The sequence below is a fragment of the Diachasmimorpha longicaudata genome, chromosome 1, assembly GCF_034640455.1.
Source record: "Diachasmimorpha longicaudata isolate KC_UGA_2023 chromosome 1, iyDiaLong2, whole genome shotgun sequence".
NCBI lineage: Eukaryota > Metazoa > Arthropoda > Insecta > Hymenoptera > Braconidae > Diachasmimorpha > Diachasmimorpha longicaudata.
This window is the reverse complement of record NC_087225.1, coordinates 9,847,280-9,864,212: the sequence shown is the minus strand read 5'-3', so window position 1 is coordinate 9,864,212 and position 16,933 is coordinate 9,847,280. Positions and strand designations below refer to the sequence as shown.

General features: G+C 37.4%; 6 protein-coding genes and 1 long non-coding RNA gene across 11 annotated transcripts in view; 4 read left to right on the top strand and 3 right to left on the bottom strand.

Moving 5' to 3' along the window:
- Positions 1-53: 53 nt before the first annotated feature.
- On the top strand, positions 54-4,305 carry LOC135160576 (ras-related protein Rab-23). 2 transcript variants are annotated; one of them, XM_064117267.1, is made up of 5 exons: positions 54-607; positions 1,684-1,805; positions 1,885-2,127; positions 2,214-2,407; positions 3,267-4,305. In XM_064117267.1, exons 1-5 carry the CDS (start codon positions 575-577, stop codon positions 3,386-3,388), a joined length of 714 nt encoding a protein of 237 aa, XP_063973337.1. In that variant the 5' UTR covers positions 54-574; the 3' UTR covers positions 3,389-4,305. The 2 variants fall into 2 exon arrangements, with proteins under 2 accessions (XP_063973337.1, XP_063973347.1); XM_064117277.1 differs by lacking the exon at positions 54-607 and adding an exon at positions 1,121-1,288.
- Positions 4,092-6,315, bottom strand: LOC135160665 (BAG family molecular chaperone regulator 2). Its single transcript, XM_064117456.1, has 4 exons — positions 6,177-6,315; positions 5,839-6,077; positions 5,144-5,256; positions 4,092-4,941 (listed from the first exon to the last, which is right to left on the bottom strand). Exons 2-4 carry the CDS (start codon positions 6,044-6,046, stop codon positions 4,708-4,710), a joined length of 555 nt encoding a protein of 184 aa, XP_063973526.1. The 5' UTR covers positions 6,047-6,077; positions 6,177-6,315; the 3' UTR covers positions 4,092-4,707.
- Positions 6,316-6,439: 124 nt separating this feature from the next.
- Positions 6,440-7,949, top strand: LOC135160766 (uncharacterized). The gene is made up of 2 exons (XR_010298629.1): positions 6,440-6,546; positions 6,686-7,949. It is a non-coding gene; the product is annotated as an uncharacterized LOC135160766 (long non-coding RNA).
- LOC135160531 (ubiquitin thioesterase Otu1) lies at positions 7,832-9,684 on the bottom strand. Its single transcript, XM_064117172.1, has 3 exons — positions 9,042-9,684; positions 8,350-8,666; positions 7,832-8,270 (listed from the first exon to the last, which is right to left on the bottom strand). The coding sequence occupies exons 1-3, from the start codon at positions 9,427-9,429 to the stop codon at positions 8,055-8,057; spliced, it is 921 nt and encodes a 306-aa protein (XP_063973242.1). The 5' UTR covers positions 9,430-9,684; the 3' UTR covers positions 7,832-8,054.
- Positions 9,685-9,857: 173 nt separating this feature from the next.
- LOC135160696 (uncharacterized) lies at positions 9,858-11,679 on the bottom strand. The gene is made up of 2 exons (XM_064117533.1): positions 10,428-11,679; positions 9,858-10,165 (listed from the first exon to the last, which is right to left on the bottom strand). The coding sequence occupies exons 1-2, from the start codon at positions 10,707-10,709 to the stop codon at positions 9,971-9,973; spliced, it is 477 nt and encodes a 158-aa protein (XP_063973603.1). The 5' UTR covers positions 10,710-11,679; the 3' UTR covers positions 9,858-9,970.
- Positions 10,103-14,513, top strand: LOC135160585 (uncharacterized). 3 transcript variants are annotated; one of them, XR_010298589.1, is made up of 6 exons: positions 10,103-10,241; positions 12,604-12,785; positions 13,225-13,529; positions 13,614-13,735; positions 14,116-14,236; positions 14,371-14,513. XR_010298589.1 is itself a non-coding variant. In XM_064117290.1 (5 exons), exons 1-5 carry the CDS (start codon positions 10,225-10,227, stop codon positions 14,171-14,173), a joined length of 684 nt encoding a protein of 227 aa, XP_063973360.1. In that variant the 5' UTR covers positions 10,103-10,224; the 3' UTR covers positions 14,174-14,272. The 3 variants fall into 3 exon arrangements, 2 of the variants coding, with proteins under 2 accessions (XP_063973360.1, XP_063973373.1); XM_064117290.1 differs by lacking the exon at positions 14,371-14,513 and having other exon boundaries at positions 14,116-14,272; XM_064117303.1 differs by lacking the exons at positions 10,103-10,241; positions 14,371-14,513 and adding an exon at positions 12,231-12,536 and having other exon boundaries at positions 14,116-14,272.
- A 542-nt stretch (positions 14,514-15,055) lies between these two features.
- Positions 15,056-16,933, top strand: part of Kuz (kuzbanian) — a 33,843-nt gene continuing 31,965 nt past the window's right edge. For both annotated transcript variants that reach the window (XM_064116449.1, XM_064116438.1), the window contains exon 1: positions 15,056-16,162. In XM_064116449.1, coding sequence (XP_063972519.1) covers positions 16,090-16,162 — 73 coding nt within the window. In that variant the 5' untranslated portion in view covers positions 15,056-16,089. The remainder of the gene's footprint in view (positions 16,163-16,933) is intronic.

Genomic DNA, 16,933 nt, shown 5'->3' with positions numbered 1-16,933 from the left:
TTCGACATACAATTCCTCACCTATTCATTCCCTTTTTATATTGGTAAACTCATAAACTTCAGACACCCCGGCTGAACGGTGTACTTCATACTCGAAATTCCCTAGGCATCAGGATCCTCTAGTGACTCCAGGGAATACAGGTGTGAGCGATCTTTTTCTTCAGCGGGGAATCGCCAGGTAGTTTTTGATGACAGGTGCTTTCGTGCAGTTTCGCCGGCGTTCTCAGCACCAGTTCGCTTCCACCCAACATTCGGTCGAGGTCGCACGTGGACCCACGAAAATCATATCAATTGAACTCACCTGTTCGCATAGTCCCTTACCTGGGTTTTGTCCAAATTTACATCGATCGATTGTTTGTTGGAGAATATTCCAAGAGCTCTGGAGGAAGTTGAAACAATGGCCAAAGATTTGTGAAGAAGACTGGGGTGAAAAACTGACGCTTTTCACTGATTCATATGCGCTGGAGATTCCATGAAGATCTTTATTTTTTGTACATGTATATAACTGTGTGTTTTGAAGTTCCCGGGGTGGGAAAAGTGTAACAAGATATTATGAGAAGGAAGGTAAGGTCAGAATGCGGGAGGAAGAGCTCGAGATATCACTCAAGGTAATATTTGATTACTTATACCGCTGCATAGACCCTTGCAAGGATTTTTACCAACTTCCCCCAGTTCAAATGCACGCTCATTTTTCCTTGTAATTGGGATGGTTTTGTTCCTTTTTATTTGAGCCCCCATTCTCGGAAGAGTATTTTTTTCCATCGCTGGAAAAAGTCCCTTCGTCCTTGCGCTGGAATGTGAAATCATAAGGATAGCGATGTTGTTTGGCATACAAAAAAGCAATTAATTCTTCATTCCTACCAGTTCTATCTCGTCCAGTGAAATAAAAGTTCGGAGTATTTGAATTTATTACCAACATTAATAGGCAAGTCACCTGACTGTTGTGAATTTCGATTGAATATATGCGGGATGGATGAAGCAGGCGCGTCTAGCTTTCCAGTTTCCTTTGCATTTAACGGTACTGGTCTCTTGTATGCTCGGTCCACCAATTCCCACAGGTTGCACACACAAACCGTCATATACCACGAGCTAATTAATCCCTTGAAATTTTACTGCCAGTGAAATCAACACCTTCTTCATGGAAAACTTAGGAGACGGAAATTCCTTGCAGTTGATTTTCATTATATTTTTTGCTCCCTCCCCTTGTGCTAATTGAGAATCAGAGGAAAGATGGAAATAACGGCTGTTGGACATGTATTTTGAAGATGCAGCACATGTGGATACGTCTGGTACATGGACCGGTTTTTTGTATGATACCCAATCGAACCGGTGTAACTCCCTTTCCCCAACTTATTCGGCAATCATCACCTTAACATGTGTATTTTGTTGCTGTGTTGACTGCACCGTTATCATAAATACATTTGGTCCCATCGGATAATTTCGAATCTTACGAGGAATGTGACCCAGAGACCGGTAGATCCATTCCTCAGTGGTCGTAAATTAAGCAGGAATTTATAATCTCAAATCAGTTTATGCTCTTCTTAATATGCTTTTGGATTTCGGATGGAAGCATTGCAACTGTCCAAAATTTAAGTCTTAAAAATGAATAACTTCTCTGGGTTCTTCAATAAAGAGATTTTCGGCTTCAGACGCAGGATATAAACTTTTTAAAATTGAGTTTCAGGTGGTCATAGTAGGCAATGGGGCAGTGGGTAAGTCGTCGATGATCCAAAGATTTTGTAAGGGAACTTATACAAGAGACTACAAAAAGACTATTGGTGTTGATTTCCTAGAGAGGCAAATAGAGTGAGTGATTCGCACAGAGCGATTCTTTTCGTTAATTAAAAAATTCTCAGTTGCTGAAGTGTCTCGCTATATTAAACAGGGTCGATGGCGAAGACGTGCGATTAATGCTGTGGGACACCGCTGGCCAGGAGGAATTTGACGCTATCACAGCCGCTTATTATCGTGGTGCGCACGCTTGTGTGCTGGCATATTCAGCGACTGATAGAGATTCGTTCGATGCTATACCATCGTGGAAACTTAAGGTTGAGAATGAATGTGGAGAAATACCGACGGTATTGGTGCAGAATAAAATCGACTTGGTGGATCAGTGTCAAATTGATCCGTAAGATTATTTTCATCACCTCGTTTATAATATTTTTTAACAATAAATTAACTGTGAGAGAATGATGGTCGATGATTGATTAATAGAGAAGAGGCGGAGAGACTTGGTCGAGCTCTAGGCTGTAAACTCCTACGAACCTCTGTCAAGGAAGACGTGGGCGTATTGAGTGTCTTCAGGCACCTGGCATCAAGATGTCTCCTGGAAATGGGCAGATGCGAGGATGATTTTCAGGATGATTTGAGACTCTACTCCTCGGGACCCAGATCACCGTCAGTCATTAGTAAGTAAATAATTTTCTACTGATAACTGTTTACTTCATATAGAGGTATGGACCATCGAAAAGGATAGCATTTCGGTTTCCATTTCACTTGGACCGGCGCATTGTTAATAACATTCTCAAAAAATCCTGAAAGGAAATGAATTAATTATAATGCCCCGCAATATTGACTAAATAATAAATCAAATGTATCCCACGTCTATCCAGCGACGGTATCATAAATAATTCATCGAGTGAGAAGACATTCTCAGTCAATAAAATTTGTCCCCTAAGAAAAAATAAAAAACTTCCTTCTGCCTGCTTCGAGAAAAGTAGAGAGTACAGCGATTTACTTGGATAGAGTAAAGTTGGAGTGAAATTTCTCCGTAGTCGACATAAATGGGAGTGACATTCCAAAGGTTGACGGTTGCTAGAATGATGAATGATTGTCCCACGACCGCCTTTGGAATTGTCAATACTTTCATTATGGCGAAAATGTATCTCTCAGCATGAATGTCTTCTCGCAATGTTAAATAAATATTTGAAAGGGCTTTATTTTAACACGCTACCGTGAAAATCGATGGACCCTGATAGATTTTACAGGATAAAAACTACGATTCCATCGGCAGACTTATTTACACTCCACCAACGGTTGCAGATTCTTATCGACAACTCATTAATAATTTGTGATACCTAGAATACCAATACCGCTATATTCCCCCTATCAACTGACAATCAAGCGGTCTAAAAATTTAATGCATCAATTTTTTGGATCATACTGAGTCACTATACCTGCAAAATCCCAAAAGCCATGTTTGAGTCGTTTCAATATTTCCATTCGGGGGCAGGAAAACAAGTACTCAAATGTATCCCTCTGTTACAGGTGCTTTTAGCCCAAACGAATGTAGCCGTACAACCGGAAACGGTACGATTGTTCTCCGTCCAAGTGGTAAACGGCATCACAGAAAGAAAAATTTTGTCAAGAGCGCGTGCCGGCTCTTGTAATGAATACTTGAAAAACGCCCTGTCCTTTACAATCTTAGTAATAAGCAAATGAACTTGCGCTACGAATCAAAAATAAGAATATCGTGTATTGTTCTCCGCGCCGTACGGTCCCAAGGACAAACAAGAAAAGAGGCATTTTTGTCTAGAGTATTATTATACATTGTACCTTCTTGTTTTGTACATATGTATATGTATTTTCTCCTTTAATTATTCGCTCTTAAGAATTGGGTTTTATTCACCGAGTGACTTTGAATAATTTATCAACTGGTAGATGTGCGATGTTAAACTGAATAAATAAAATAATAAGTTATCAATTTGGTACTCTTTCTGAAGGACGAACTTTTTTCAGACAAATAAGACAAAAAGTTGGTGTTTCACATGAACGGAAATTCTACGACATGCTATTCCCTCGTGGACATTCAATTTTTCCCATAAAACTTGAGTGACAATCTTAATCTTACCTGTGTATAAATGTGTGTGTACAGTGTCCTTCACCTTTCACAAGGACTTGGATAGGGGGAGTCAACGCCCCTCGTTGCTCACTCGGCTGCCTTCTCCTATATTACAACAGAAAACTCACACACATAAAACTACAACGAACAATTTCTTACTCTGAAACATCTATTGCCCCACGCAATCACGTTTATGTGATGATAGATCTTTTGGGGATTTTAGTGACTGGTCGAAAAAATATAGCCATTCGTTTGGGTTATTAGTGTTCCATAGTTTTAATTTTTATTTCAACTTATCACAAGAAAATGGAATAACAATTGGATTTGCAATGTTTCCTTTATAATCAGGGAGAAATATTAGAAAGATAATGAGCTGTGGGCATTTAATCATGAAAGGGCTAAGAAAGAAATTCTGAAAAGTTGTGGACTCAATCCTTAATTTATAGCTGCGCCTACATTAATAGCTTATTTTAATGTATTATGCGTATGTCACTAGGCGAAGCTTTTTTCACTGAATTCCTATAATTAGCTTTACATGGGTATTAATGGAAAACTAAATGAAATTTCAAAAAGACAAGCACGCACATTGATGTTACTCATAATCTAGTAATAATCATTTTCAACGGGATTTCTCCTTATCATCTCAAAATGCCGAGTCTCGTTCGAAGGACTAACCCGTATGCCTGGTGTGCATACATCGTGGGTATTTAAAAAATTCTGCTTACTTTTGAGATATCGAAATGATCGTAATCATTTGATTAAACTGCAGTACCGGTCTAGTAGTTTCAGTTATTTCAAACTATCGAATGCATTGCATGTGTTCTGTATGCGCCAGGCACAATCATCGATGGAGGAGAGCATTGATTCTCATTGCATTTCAATTGTGTTCATTTTGTCGATGTAATCGAGTAATCCTTGAAGCCTCTTTTTAACGCGCTTTTGGTCATCCAGGGTGCACCCAAGGATAACAGACTCGAAGATCTTGTCTGAGTGGCCATTGGATTGGGAGGAGCAGGCGTTCATAAATGCAGTACAACGCTGACGGGTCGATGTTAAATCAGTTTTCAAATTCATCACTAAACTGTCAATTAGCCCATTGACCTGATAAAAAGAAGAGAAATGCAATTATTATTTTCTAGGGAATGAGAGTTGAGCAACGCATCTAAATAATGCAATTAGGACTCCCAGAAAATATGTTAATTTTAAAAGTCTTTCACTGAGAGACTATTGAAATCAGTACTGGTCACAAGGGTTAAAAAATAAGTAGTAGTGAATATTCAACAATATAAAAACATTTGCACACCTGATGCAGGGCATCTTCTTGAATCGAATCACGTTGTACTTTCACCATTACGTCGATAGTGAGACATCTTGAAGTAAGTCGATCGGCATACCGCAAAACATCGTCTTTATCAGCTGAAAATTTAATCAACATGAATCTATAAATAACTAATTACCCTGAAGTAGATGATAAATTGGAAGAATTATCGGCACTGCACTGCAGTAAAGTAGGCTCAACCGATCAAAATTTGGACGAAGTCATATTCCATCAAATATTTCGCAATTAAACATATAGTATTTGTGTTGATCCTATCATCTTTCCATCATATTGCTCGCGTATAATCATGTAATCAATTATTTTTTCCGCTGCTCAAGATTCCCTAAATAAGAAACTAATTAATTAACTAATCGAATAATTAAACAAATGGGCGTTTTGTACTTTTTAAAAATGAAGGTTATATCTATGAATTTAATGAATCTTGATCTTTCGATCATTGACAGTTGATACGTCTTATTCCTCAAGTCTTCCAATAAAGCCTTCAACAATGAAGTCTTTCAATATCTTCATGCGTGAAGCTATTGGAAGACTTCATATCTTCGTTCAGGTGGTTGTTTTCTTCGATATTCGATCAGTCAGTATCGATCAGTAAATTTGCCTGTTCACCCTGCAACGTTTTGGCACATGCTAAAAATATCAGCGATTGTTCATGAACTTACGCTCTTGTAGGAATCCCAGTACTTCATTATTTTTTAGGGTATCGAGTGTTGTTAGCATGGTATCCTTTTCCTCCTCCAGCTTTATAGCGTCACGTCTCAATTGTTCAACTCTGAGTTCCATTTGATCAAGTATGCTGACTAACCTGTCTTTAGGCTGTCTGTATTCCGAATCAGCACTCTCCATTATTTGTGGCAATGGGCTCTCCATATTGATGTACGAAATAAACTCAATGGCAGATCTTGAAATGAAAATAAAAACCGGCTTGATCTTGCTTGTATGAACTATCAATTTGTTGTCGATATTTGGAATCCAGATATTAGTGCAAGTTGCCGCTTACCTGTTTTGCAACTGAACCTGAACCGAATAATCCAGATAAATACTAGTTGTACAGTTTGTGCCAGTGGTACGCAGTATACAGCAGTTGGCCTCGCTGCACGTTTAAATATTGTCACCCTACCTTGATTGGTGGATTTCGTCTGCTTTGTCACTTCCGCGCAGCAATTATATGGAAACTGCTTGATAACTTCAAAAAACGCAGGCGAAACTTTGTTTTTAAAGTAAAATCTGCCTTTATCTGCAGGTAATTCGTCAGAACTAGATCAACGATCGCCTCTTATCTTTGTGGAAAGTTGATCCCAATTTTTTCTACATTTGGGGGTTAGAAAAAGTGTCTCTATGTTTTTTTCAATTGTTTACAGCTCATGGAGGTATCATTTTTTTTGTTTTCTCGTTTTTTTCAACAAGTGCAGTCATATTTATCGAACCCTCCCTTATGGAACATTTTTCATTTTCTACTATCTATGAGAACATTTTGAATCGAAATGAAGAAATTTTCTCACGATCCAGGGTCGAATGATTATTTACGGGTTTATTGACCTGTTAGATATCAATGAAACATGGGCAGGCGTTCTAAATCTCGTACAATGTTAACTTGTATGAAGATGTTTCGATTGTGCTCCTGTGGACCTCCATTGCCGAGCTATTGTCGACGAAAAATCTGTGCCATATACATCCAGAGCACCAGCTACTTATATACGTTCACGATAAAAGGTCAAATAATCGATTGCCGGTTTCTGGAGTGATTACGATAACTTCACGACATTGGGAAGTTAAAAAACAGCTCTGATACAACTCAATAAATTTAGGAGATATTTTTCCTAGCCCCCCTCTCCACTAGATCGTAAGCTTTTCGAGATGAATTTTCAAGAGAGTGATGATAAACTGTTAACTCACCTGGCATGAAATACTCCACGTGTTCTCCTCTGAAAATTGACGAGAATCAGGCGTAATGAAATTTCAAAGGAAAAAATTATATTTTATTTACGTTATCTTTTGGTTTTCATGATTCAGGAATATTCTATTAGCTACGGAGCTGATATACTGTGTGAACTTTTCCGGGTACTTCAATTGATTAGATTACAGAAAATTCCCTAGTTGTAATGTAAACAATTGATTTTTCTCCATTTAAAATTAAGAAATGGACGTCTCATGATTCCATTCTTATTTATAATTATTTGAAAAGAGAGAAACCAGTCGTGATGTTGCTAAATATATTATGCCGCCGATAAAAAGTAACATATTTGAGATCTTTGAGAGTATAAGAAAAATTTTATTGTAAAGTTTCTATGCTGACGATAGAGATAAAAGTCACGAAAATTTATGTCTAGTCTATTTTGAACAATAGTGAGTTTATTCAATGATAAAATTGCGAGGTCACAGGTCACTCCGAAATCGCGTTGTTCAGTGATTTCCGATGATTTCTTGAATTATAATTTGCCAATAACAATTGGCAAGTATGAGTTTGTTTTGATTTTTCGTGATTTCCGCTTAATTTCAATAATGTGATAATTGTTAAAAATCGAATATGCAGAATATTCGTGGAGTCAACGAGCTCGGAAAGGCCTTATGTGTACAACAATAAGAGTCAAATGGCGTGTACATTTGAAGGGCATGAGGATCTCCAATGAGTGCGCTCAAATAAAAATAAATGAGTTTCACTTTCATCAATGATATTTAATTATTTCTGAAATCACCCGATTTCGTCATGAGTTCTACTGTTTTTCAATGATTTTCAGACGTCATTAGAAATCACTGCCGGAACGGAAAATCACCTAATCTTCAGTGATTTCAGGTAATGTCTTGTTTGATTTCCAATCGAGTGGTCCAGTGATTTCTCACGTAATCAATCCTTCGTCAAAGGATCATTTTAACGATGCTACGCTATTTCCCCAAAACTCGTGTGGCCAGTCTCCTTGGCATGCTGACTAGCAGCAGTTTGTCCAGCGAGATGAATGTTGCAATCCAGACATTTGACAGTAAAATTTTGTACGTCCGTATATTGACGACTAGATTTAGCCTCTTTGGCTAATTGGCCAGCTTCTAAAAGTACCTTCTCATCGTCCGTTTGGAAGATTGTTTGTATCCTTCCACCCTGAAACATTCGATTAATACCTCACAAATGATAAAATGCAGCTGTTATCATATTTAATGGTCTTGAAAATATAACTCACGTCGTGTGGCTCGAGATAAAGCGGATCATAATGTATTCCATCAAAAATGAGGAAAACTCTTTGAGCATAATGTTGGTCCTCCCCGAATCTATTGATTATACCGTTAACACTATCGACAACGGCTATTTCCAAACCAAAAAATTTCGAGAGAATGGAGACTTCAATGGCACCACCCCAGGAATCAGTTTTAAGAATCCATTCGCAATAAACCGAATTGGGTTTTCCAAGTATCGCCTCGGAGTATTCTTCAGGACTAGAAGCAACAGCACTAGCTATTATCTCACGCATGAAATCGCTGCACGTTGGATCAACTTTACCTGAAAAAGAAGTCAAAAATAAAAATCTTCAATTTAGTTCAGGTGAAATACTTTTGGTGCCTAAAATTGTTCCCGAGGAAAATCATCCGGCAAATTATTCCTCGGAAGAAGAGGACATAATTGAAATCCATGAAATTTAATCAAGTTGTATTTGAAGAGTAGCAATCAAAATTGAGTTCAATAATCACTATAATCAGCTGAAAGTGTAGATTTTTGCCTACAAATTGTCAGGGACATATACTTTGACACGACTCTAAAAATATAAATTTAACTTCTGGAAAATTCTCAACCATTTCCACCACGAATTGGGAAATGGAAAAATCCATTAAAAACAGATGCAAAAACGGAGTAAAAGGATTTTAATTGAGCAATTACCATTGAGTACATATCCAACACTGGTAAAAAGGCACGAATTGTCGGCAGGAACAATTTTTTTCATGAGCATACCAGGTGTGTCAGTGAATCGTTCGCTATCAACGATATGCGACCTTGACTCCTTTTCACCATTGCACACATTGATTTTCTCCTCAACAATGAGAGTATCACCAGATACAATACCAGTGTCACTCAGTGTTGAATTTGAACAACTTAAATTCAGTACCTTCGGTGGAAATCCATTGCGTACAAGAAGGGCATTAATATCAATCCCTGTCAGTTCCGATAATTTCCGTTTCAACTCGGCTACAGTCTTGTTCGATGACAATCCGTTCACGACTTTCTGACCTGATTTTGTTTTAGCACGGAGTACGAATTCGGCCATCATATAAAATTCAATAGAACGATATGGAAAACACGGATACTCCAAAAAAAAACTTCAATCGTTGACTTGTCTTGCTTATGATGAGCTATTTAACGAACACCAAATTCTTCGCAATTTTGGTGATGGCTCGGACATATCAGTGATAATCTCACACGATAATTATATCAGAGAAATACATTTTCAGTATTTCACTATGAATTTTGAAGCTAAATAGATTGTACGAATTTTGTCTCTGACCCAGCTGGTATATATTATTGGTCTCAGAGGTAGGGGATTACACCAGGGCTAATGGATTTATGAAGAAAGGATCTCGATGGGAAATGTCGAGGAAATGTACAGTGCTGCAGTGTTGAATTTCGGAAACTACTGACACTCAACATTTGCAGTCGGTAATACGTTATTTGCAGGTAGAGGCATTTGATCAACCAACATTCTCAATAAATAACTTTTTTTATCAATAATCTCACATTTGGTGCACTCGGTCAGCTTTTCAATTGGAAGAGCGTCACGGTTTCTCTGTACATAATTAATTTAGCATGGAAAACTACTGTACATTATCATTTTCTGTAAACGTTAATAGAAAAACTATGCAACCAGATATTATGCCCCACGTTGCTGGACTAATGGTCTTCACAACAGCCATAATAGAAGCGCACGTTGCTGTGGGAAAAACAGACGCCGCTGAAGGTTTCTGAAGTGTTAGCAACTGCAGTCTTCCACTATTAGAACTCATCTGGAACTGAAGAATTAAAAAAATGCATTACGTGCAATAAATACGGAATTGCCGCATGAATATTGATGAATGGAGATCAAAGGTGAACGAAACGAATTTTTTTCTATGAAATTAATTCTAATTTTAGTGGTGAATGATTGATAGAGATCAAAGGAGACAACTAAATTTTTTTTACAATAAGATGATTTGTAGCTTTGTTGGTGAAACAGGGCAGCATGAATATCGCTATAAATGTTTCATTCACATATCAATCGGCAATATTTCCTACCTGCTTGGTGGGTTGGTTGATAATAAACACGTTTGAGCTATTAGAATTTTTTTCCTCTTGAGAATTGTCATTGGCTCCAATATTTACGTAACTTGTATTCTCATTGTCCACAAATTTAATCCAATCCTCGGACATTGAAGGCCGGAGGAATCCCTTATCAATATTAATACCATTAACATTAATTGGTCGTAAAAAAACATGTAGTAATAATCCATGAATGACATAAATCGCCATTAAGTAGAAAAAGCTGCGATCCATCCGGCTACCAACATAATCACTCATTTCTATCCGTGTTTTCTTCAGCTATCTCAGTCCGATAATTGGTTGACGCCCCTATGATCAGTCACAGTGGTTTAATTTATGAAAAATTCCTTTTCTACGTCGTCTAATTCACTTTGTAGATAAATAAACTAGGCACTTGTCACGTCTCCAACAGTATCCAGTAATAATTGGGATGCACTCTTAGATGTGTAACTACATAAATAAATAAATTGTGATAATTCCTCGCTACAGCCTTTCAATACATCCAGGATGATGAGAAGAGTAGAAAATCCTAATATTTTCATGATATATTCTAGTCATAGTATCTTCGTATACTTGTGGACGATGCGTTTTTCTGCAGACGTCGACAAACCGTCGCCGGTAATATTACACCGTCGTTGTATTTCTATTTGTCCTCCAACCCTGATGATTAACACTGATAACACAACGTGTCGAATCTCGGCGATAATTCTTTACGTGATGATCATTTGATTATGTATCATCAATATCCAGTTTAATTCACTATTCGTCACAGTCTTACAAGAAAGTTGTAGTATTCAGTGAAGATGGGGAAAATAAATAAAATCTAGCCTAGACTGGTGAGTCTCAACCGGTGCACACGTGTCGACGTGCCACCAGCATTTGAGGGACTTGGGTAAGTATGCAGCCGATGAGTTCTGTGTCCGATGGATCACTGAGTTTTCCCTATTAGATACATGATAACGCAGCGTTTTGTTCCCACCCATGAGGTGTTTCGATAAAATGTGACGATGTTTGCCATACCTCGATAGCCGTCATCCTTATCACCAGGTGAAATTTTTCGTGTCTACCTGGAAACACTCTCGTCATAATGCCCCATGACTAATGCCGAAATGTTTTTAAAATCACGGTTATTTTTTAACTCCACTTCGGGGTTTTTCATTGCCACTCTCTAACTGATTAAGAATGGGGTTTTAATGAAATCGATTATCGAAAATTCAAATGGGATTAATGGGTCATGGACAAGGTAATGACAAGAAGAAATTTAACAAATAGACATGTATTTGAAATAAATAATTTTTCATTATGTGAATAATATTTTTAGAGGCCAAGAGTTATTTCTTGAAGCACTCAGTTCATCATATCTTCAAGAGTATCACCTTATCATGCCCGAGTCACGACATATTAGTCTGGAAAAATGCCTATATGCAAGTACGCAGGAAGAAATATTAAAACATAAATCGATCAGCGTTGCTTACGCAGTATTCAGTCATCGGATTGAAACAAATAGATGCAATTAACATTTGGAGATAGACAGACAAGTTCACGGCAATGGTGGTGGGTTTTTCCTGATAGATCATTGGCGTGATACTACACGAGCTACCTACTATCTGTCGCATGACATGTAGCATGTTGTGGAAGGCTGTGTTAGTGAATCTAGTCCACCGATGACAAGTTTTAAGATAAGACTTCAATTCCACAATGTTCTTTAAGTCGTAACATGTTGCCAGTCGTATTAGTCAGAGATCCGCGGAAATATTCAAAGTCTCGTGAGTTTTATCGAATTATACATTTATCTGGAATTATTATCTAATCACTTGTATTTTTTGATCATATGTCAATATATTCCATTCACTCATTTGCAGTAGCATTTCCATACATTTGAGACTAACTTCAATTTTTATCATAAAAATATTGTAATAAAACAGAAACTGATAATCGTTTCCTTGGAATTATGTGGCCATAGGAAATATTCTTGTGATAAAATTGTGTCAGGCCTCGTGTTTTTTCCGTTAAGAAAGACTCACACTCACACAATCGCAAATCTTTTCATATTTTGTTGTCATATCCGCTCGTTGATTCATTCATGTAAGCATTTTTGGTTAGTATGTTTTCGTTTCTTTTTCAATCTCATAAAATGGAGTTTCTCTATCAGGGTATCTACAACGAATTGGAGTCATGGCCTCCAGGGAGCACGTGTTGATAATAAAATTACATCGGATGAGAGTGATTCTCTAACGGAAGCTATTTCTGTTCTTGAAAATAAAGTAGAAGCCCTGAATATCGAACAAAGCTTCGGAAATGATGCGTTGAGCAGCCTTGAGGAACTCAGTCTAGGTAATTAACGTTGCAGGAAGAATCTGATATTGTGATTCAGCGAAAATGTGAGGATAAGTGTGTAAATAGAATAAATATCCGTTAGTATGTATTCTGGGAATCGCTGGTAAATTAATTTGTAAATATGATAATTCATCTGCGTGAAATGTTTTCTTCTACTCAATTGGACAAAATCTATGAAGTGTTGTCAACAGAGTTATTAAATTGACGATATTTACTCGAGTTCAGTTTTTTGAATCTCATCACATTTTCCTCCATCGCGATGAATCATGCCGCTAACATTTCTCAATGTTTATGATGATTAATTGACACCAGATACATCATTACTCAATGAGATCATTTTCTTATTAAAATATTCAATTCCCTTGTATAATTGACGCACTAATTCTTAAAATTTTTATTCTCATTACTTGAAATAAAATTATAAAATCGCTCTCAGAATTCGATGAGCTCACGAGGAAATTCCATACACTGAAGGAAGTACAGAAACCCGTTGGAAAAAATCATCATGAGAAGAGGAAAATAAAATTGTTGCATAAATTCAGTCAAACAGACGACTATTCGATTCTCGAGATAGCAGAGGCAAAATCCAGTATTGCACACTGCATCTTGCAACTTCTTTCAATCAATCATCTGCTTGATGGAAATGAGAGTCAATCTGTTGTTATAAAAAAATTATTGACTCACCAATGTTTTGAGAATTCGGAAGATAATTTCATTATTCAGAGTTTATCAGTGGGTCCAGTGAGTCTAATTGTTTAGTTTACAGCAATTATGGTCCGCTGATAAGACACACTTATTGATTGAAAATGAATATTATATATCCAGGTGTATTTTGAAGTCAAATCACAGGGTATTTATGATGAACAAGAAATCCAAACGGATTCATCAACTAAAACCAATGCGATAGAACAAGGTCGGAGCAATTCCAAGAAGAAGTTGTGCAATTGGTATAGGTTCTTTATTATTCCAGTTCAAAAATCATTAGAAAACACATTCCATTAGGAATATTACGTCACCATATCGATGACCAATAAAAGAAATAGAATTCTCCTTTTTTTCTCGTTATTAGTAAAGTGGAAGTCATTTTTTTATCAGAATATCGATCGTTAATGGAGATTGATTTTTCATTATCTTGTAATACGGTAATAATCTATACAGGTATCAATTTTTAATATCTATTAAATCACCAAATTTCGGTATTGTATCTTATCCCGAAAAAGGTGCAACCCATTACGTTATGGATTACATAGCGACTATAATGAGTCTTTCTATCAATATCATAGTTGAAAAGATTCGAGTTTAACTGAATATTTATTCATTTTTGTAGGCTTTGTTGCTCCAGGAAATCGAAAAAAAGGAGAAAGAAGAAAACAACTAAGAAATGAGAAGAACATTCTAAGACAGTACTAAATAAATCGATTATCTTTGTAATGGGCCCTCTTCCGAAGGTTTGTGCGAAATAAAAATTAAAACTAATAATACAATTGGAAATCATAATGCAATAGCCACTTCAAGTTTGTTCATAATTTTTTTGCTATCAAACAAATGTCGGCATTAATTTTGCATCTACTATCCTCTCCAGTAATCATCTCCGAAGCAAACGAAATCCTCGGTGGTAGTATTATGATGAAATGCAACTACGTACATGATATATGACTCCATGATTGTGCATTCCTGTAATATTATAAATTCTACCAATATTGATCTTAGTAAATATTGATATGAGAGTCCTGTATCTTTTATCACTTCACAAATCGTAACGATTTTGCTTGTTTGAAATTGGCGCTACACATTGATAACCGCCAATGGAATTGCGACGACACCACTTTTTAATACTTCGATTCGATTAGAAATTATTTGTATATGCGGCTGCCGTTTTCGGCATATCTATTGAGATGCAAAATTATCATCATTTGAGGGTCATGAGACATCCATCATGGGAAGAAGGGGGCCAAGAGTGGGTTAATTTAAATAAACCAATCAGATTTCAAGCACTCACCAATGGGAATTGTGGAAGAGCAGGATGGAGCGGCCAAGGTATTCCCCCCTGCCGTTTCAGTCATAGAAGTATAACAGCTAGAGTGCCTCCAAGACTCCCAACGCTTCTCGGAAATTCCCATGTGTCCCCACCCTGTGAACTATTTTTAAATAGTGTCAATTTTCATTGAAATTTGGTCTGCGAAATAACCACTCGTTATCCCCACCACTGTACCTCAGTCTCTGTCTTCTAGAGACCAACTGGTGGGTTCACCAACTGTCTCTTTTGTTCAGCATCGGCTATTTTTGTTCCGAAATTTACTCTCCTGTTGTGGGAAAGCTAGGGATCGAGCATTCTAGATCCTGGACCTCTGGTTGCAGTATGATGCTGGTTTCCCAGTACATACGTTGGGGAGTTCATGATTGGTAGACACAACAATATGGAAAATCTTCTGTCTCACCTCCAACGTCTCTAATACGGTCAATCTCACGAATTTGGATATGAGGGGGTTCCTTTACTCTAGAAGAACAAGACCATTTCCAAAACACCCCGACGTTGTGTCGCAACAGTGTCCTGTTCCTCATAGTTTTTGTGCGGTGTCGCCATCTACTGGTGGAGCGTGCAATCAGAGGACAAAAGCCGAGGCAAAACACCCATAAGCCCAGTTGTGTATACTTAGACCCGGACGGGAGGCCGTAGGGCTCTTACTCGCTTATGCTGTGTGTGATAGATAAAACTCTAGCCAGTAGTGAAAGAAAACAGAGATAAAAACTGACAGGATGATGGTGGCGAGTGCCTCCGGATGCAGTTTCTTTCTGAGATGCATCGGATAATCAAACGATACATATTTTTACATCTCGGAGAGGTGGTCAGCTGTGGAGTGAAGAAGCAAGTGAGTCAAGTGAAAAAACAGTGGTGATTTTTTATTTTATGATTTTTGCCTAATCCATTCGGAGCACTGGGATAAACTCCACGATGGCGTGAAACGGTTTTTCTTTCAATTCATAATAAATAAATATATTTTCTCCACCGCAGTCAACTCCAATTTCAGAGCAGTGCAGTCATCGTAAACTATAATAATTGTTGGTTGTATAGCAATACAGTGGTGCTTGGAAACAAAGTGATACTACTCTTAAAATCATATCTTGGATTTTTTTTTTCATTAATTGGAATAAAAATATATTGGTGTGAAAAGTGAGTGGGTGCTTCGTTTGTCAATCGGTGGTTTAATTTCTCGTCTGTTACGATTTCTTTGTGCTAGTTGTCTACTATTATCATTGTCATTTTGGATGCTAGAATAGGATCTATACAGTGTCGAGGAATATGGTTACGATGCCAAGTGATACGTGCGGATATGTCCTTTTCCTCCTACTTCTCGTCCCGTACATCGAGAGTGGTAAGTGGTTTATCATCATTATCTCTGAACATCTCTTGCATCCGCGTCCCGTCTCCTCGGATATCATTGCCCTCCTTTGCTAAATTTCGCCTCCCGCTCGTACTCTTTTCGTGACGAACAAATAATTCATTGTTTTACATTAATGTTGAGTTAAGACTTAAAGTGTCGCACGTGAGAAACATATGACGCGTTCAAGCACGTTCGTGAGTTGTGGTGAATCATGGAAAAGGCGAGTAACCGACAGATGTTTTTCTTTTCTGCCTTGCAGGTCACAGGATGGGTAATAAAACGTTTGGAAAATATTGAGCATCAAAGCACTCGATGATTAATTTTTTTTTTCATTCTCCAATGGAAAAAAATGAATATAACCCAGTTTGCGTGAAGTGTCGTCTCGATAGGATAAAATGAAAAATTCTTCTGTCAATATTTTTTTGCTGAGGTACTGGACAAAAGCCAATATTTCAAGTGGGACCACAGATTTCATGAATACCAATTTTATGAAATTTTTTTGAGAAGTATTCGAAATTTCAATGTTTGGTTGTTTTGAGGGCGATAGACTGAGTATTTTATTTGTCGGTGATTATTGCTATTCAATTTTCGTATCTCTATTGGCGTCAAATTCATACATGTATGGGTTGTACTCATCGCATAAATGAGAGGTACTACTGTCCACGCATCGTCTACTCGCAATTTCATCGGTATGAAGGTTTTCTCCTGTTGGCGTCCAATTTCGCAATCGAAAGCGTTGGAAAATAATACTTTCCGTTTGTT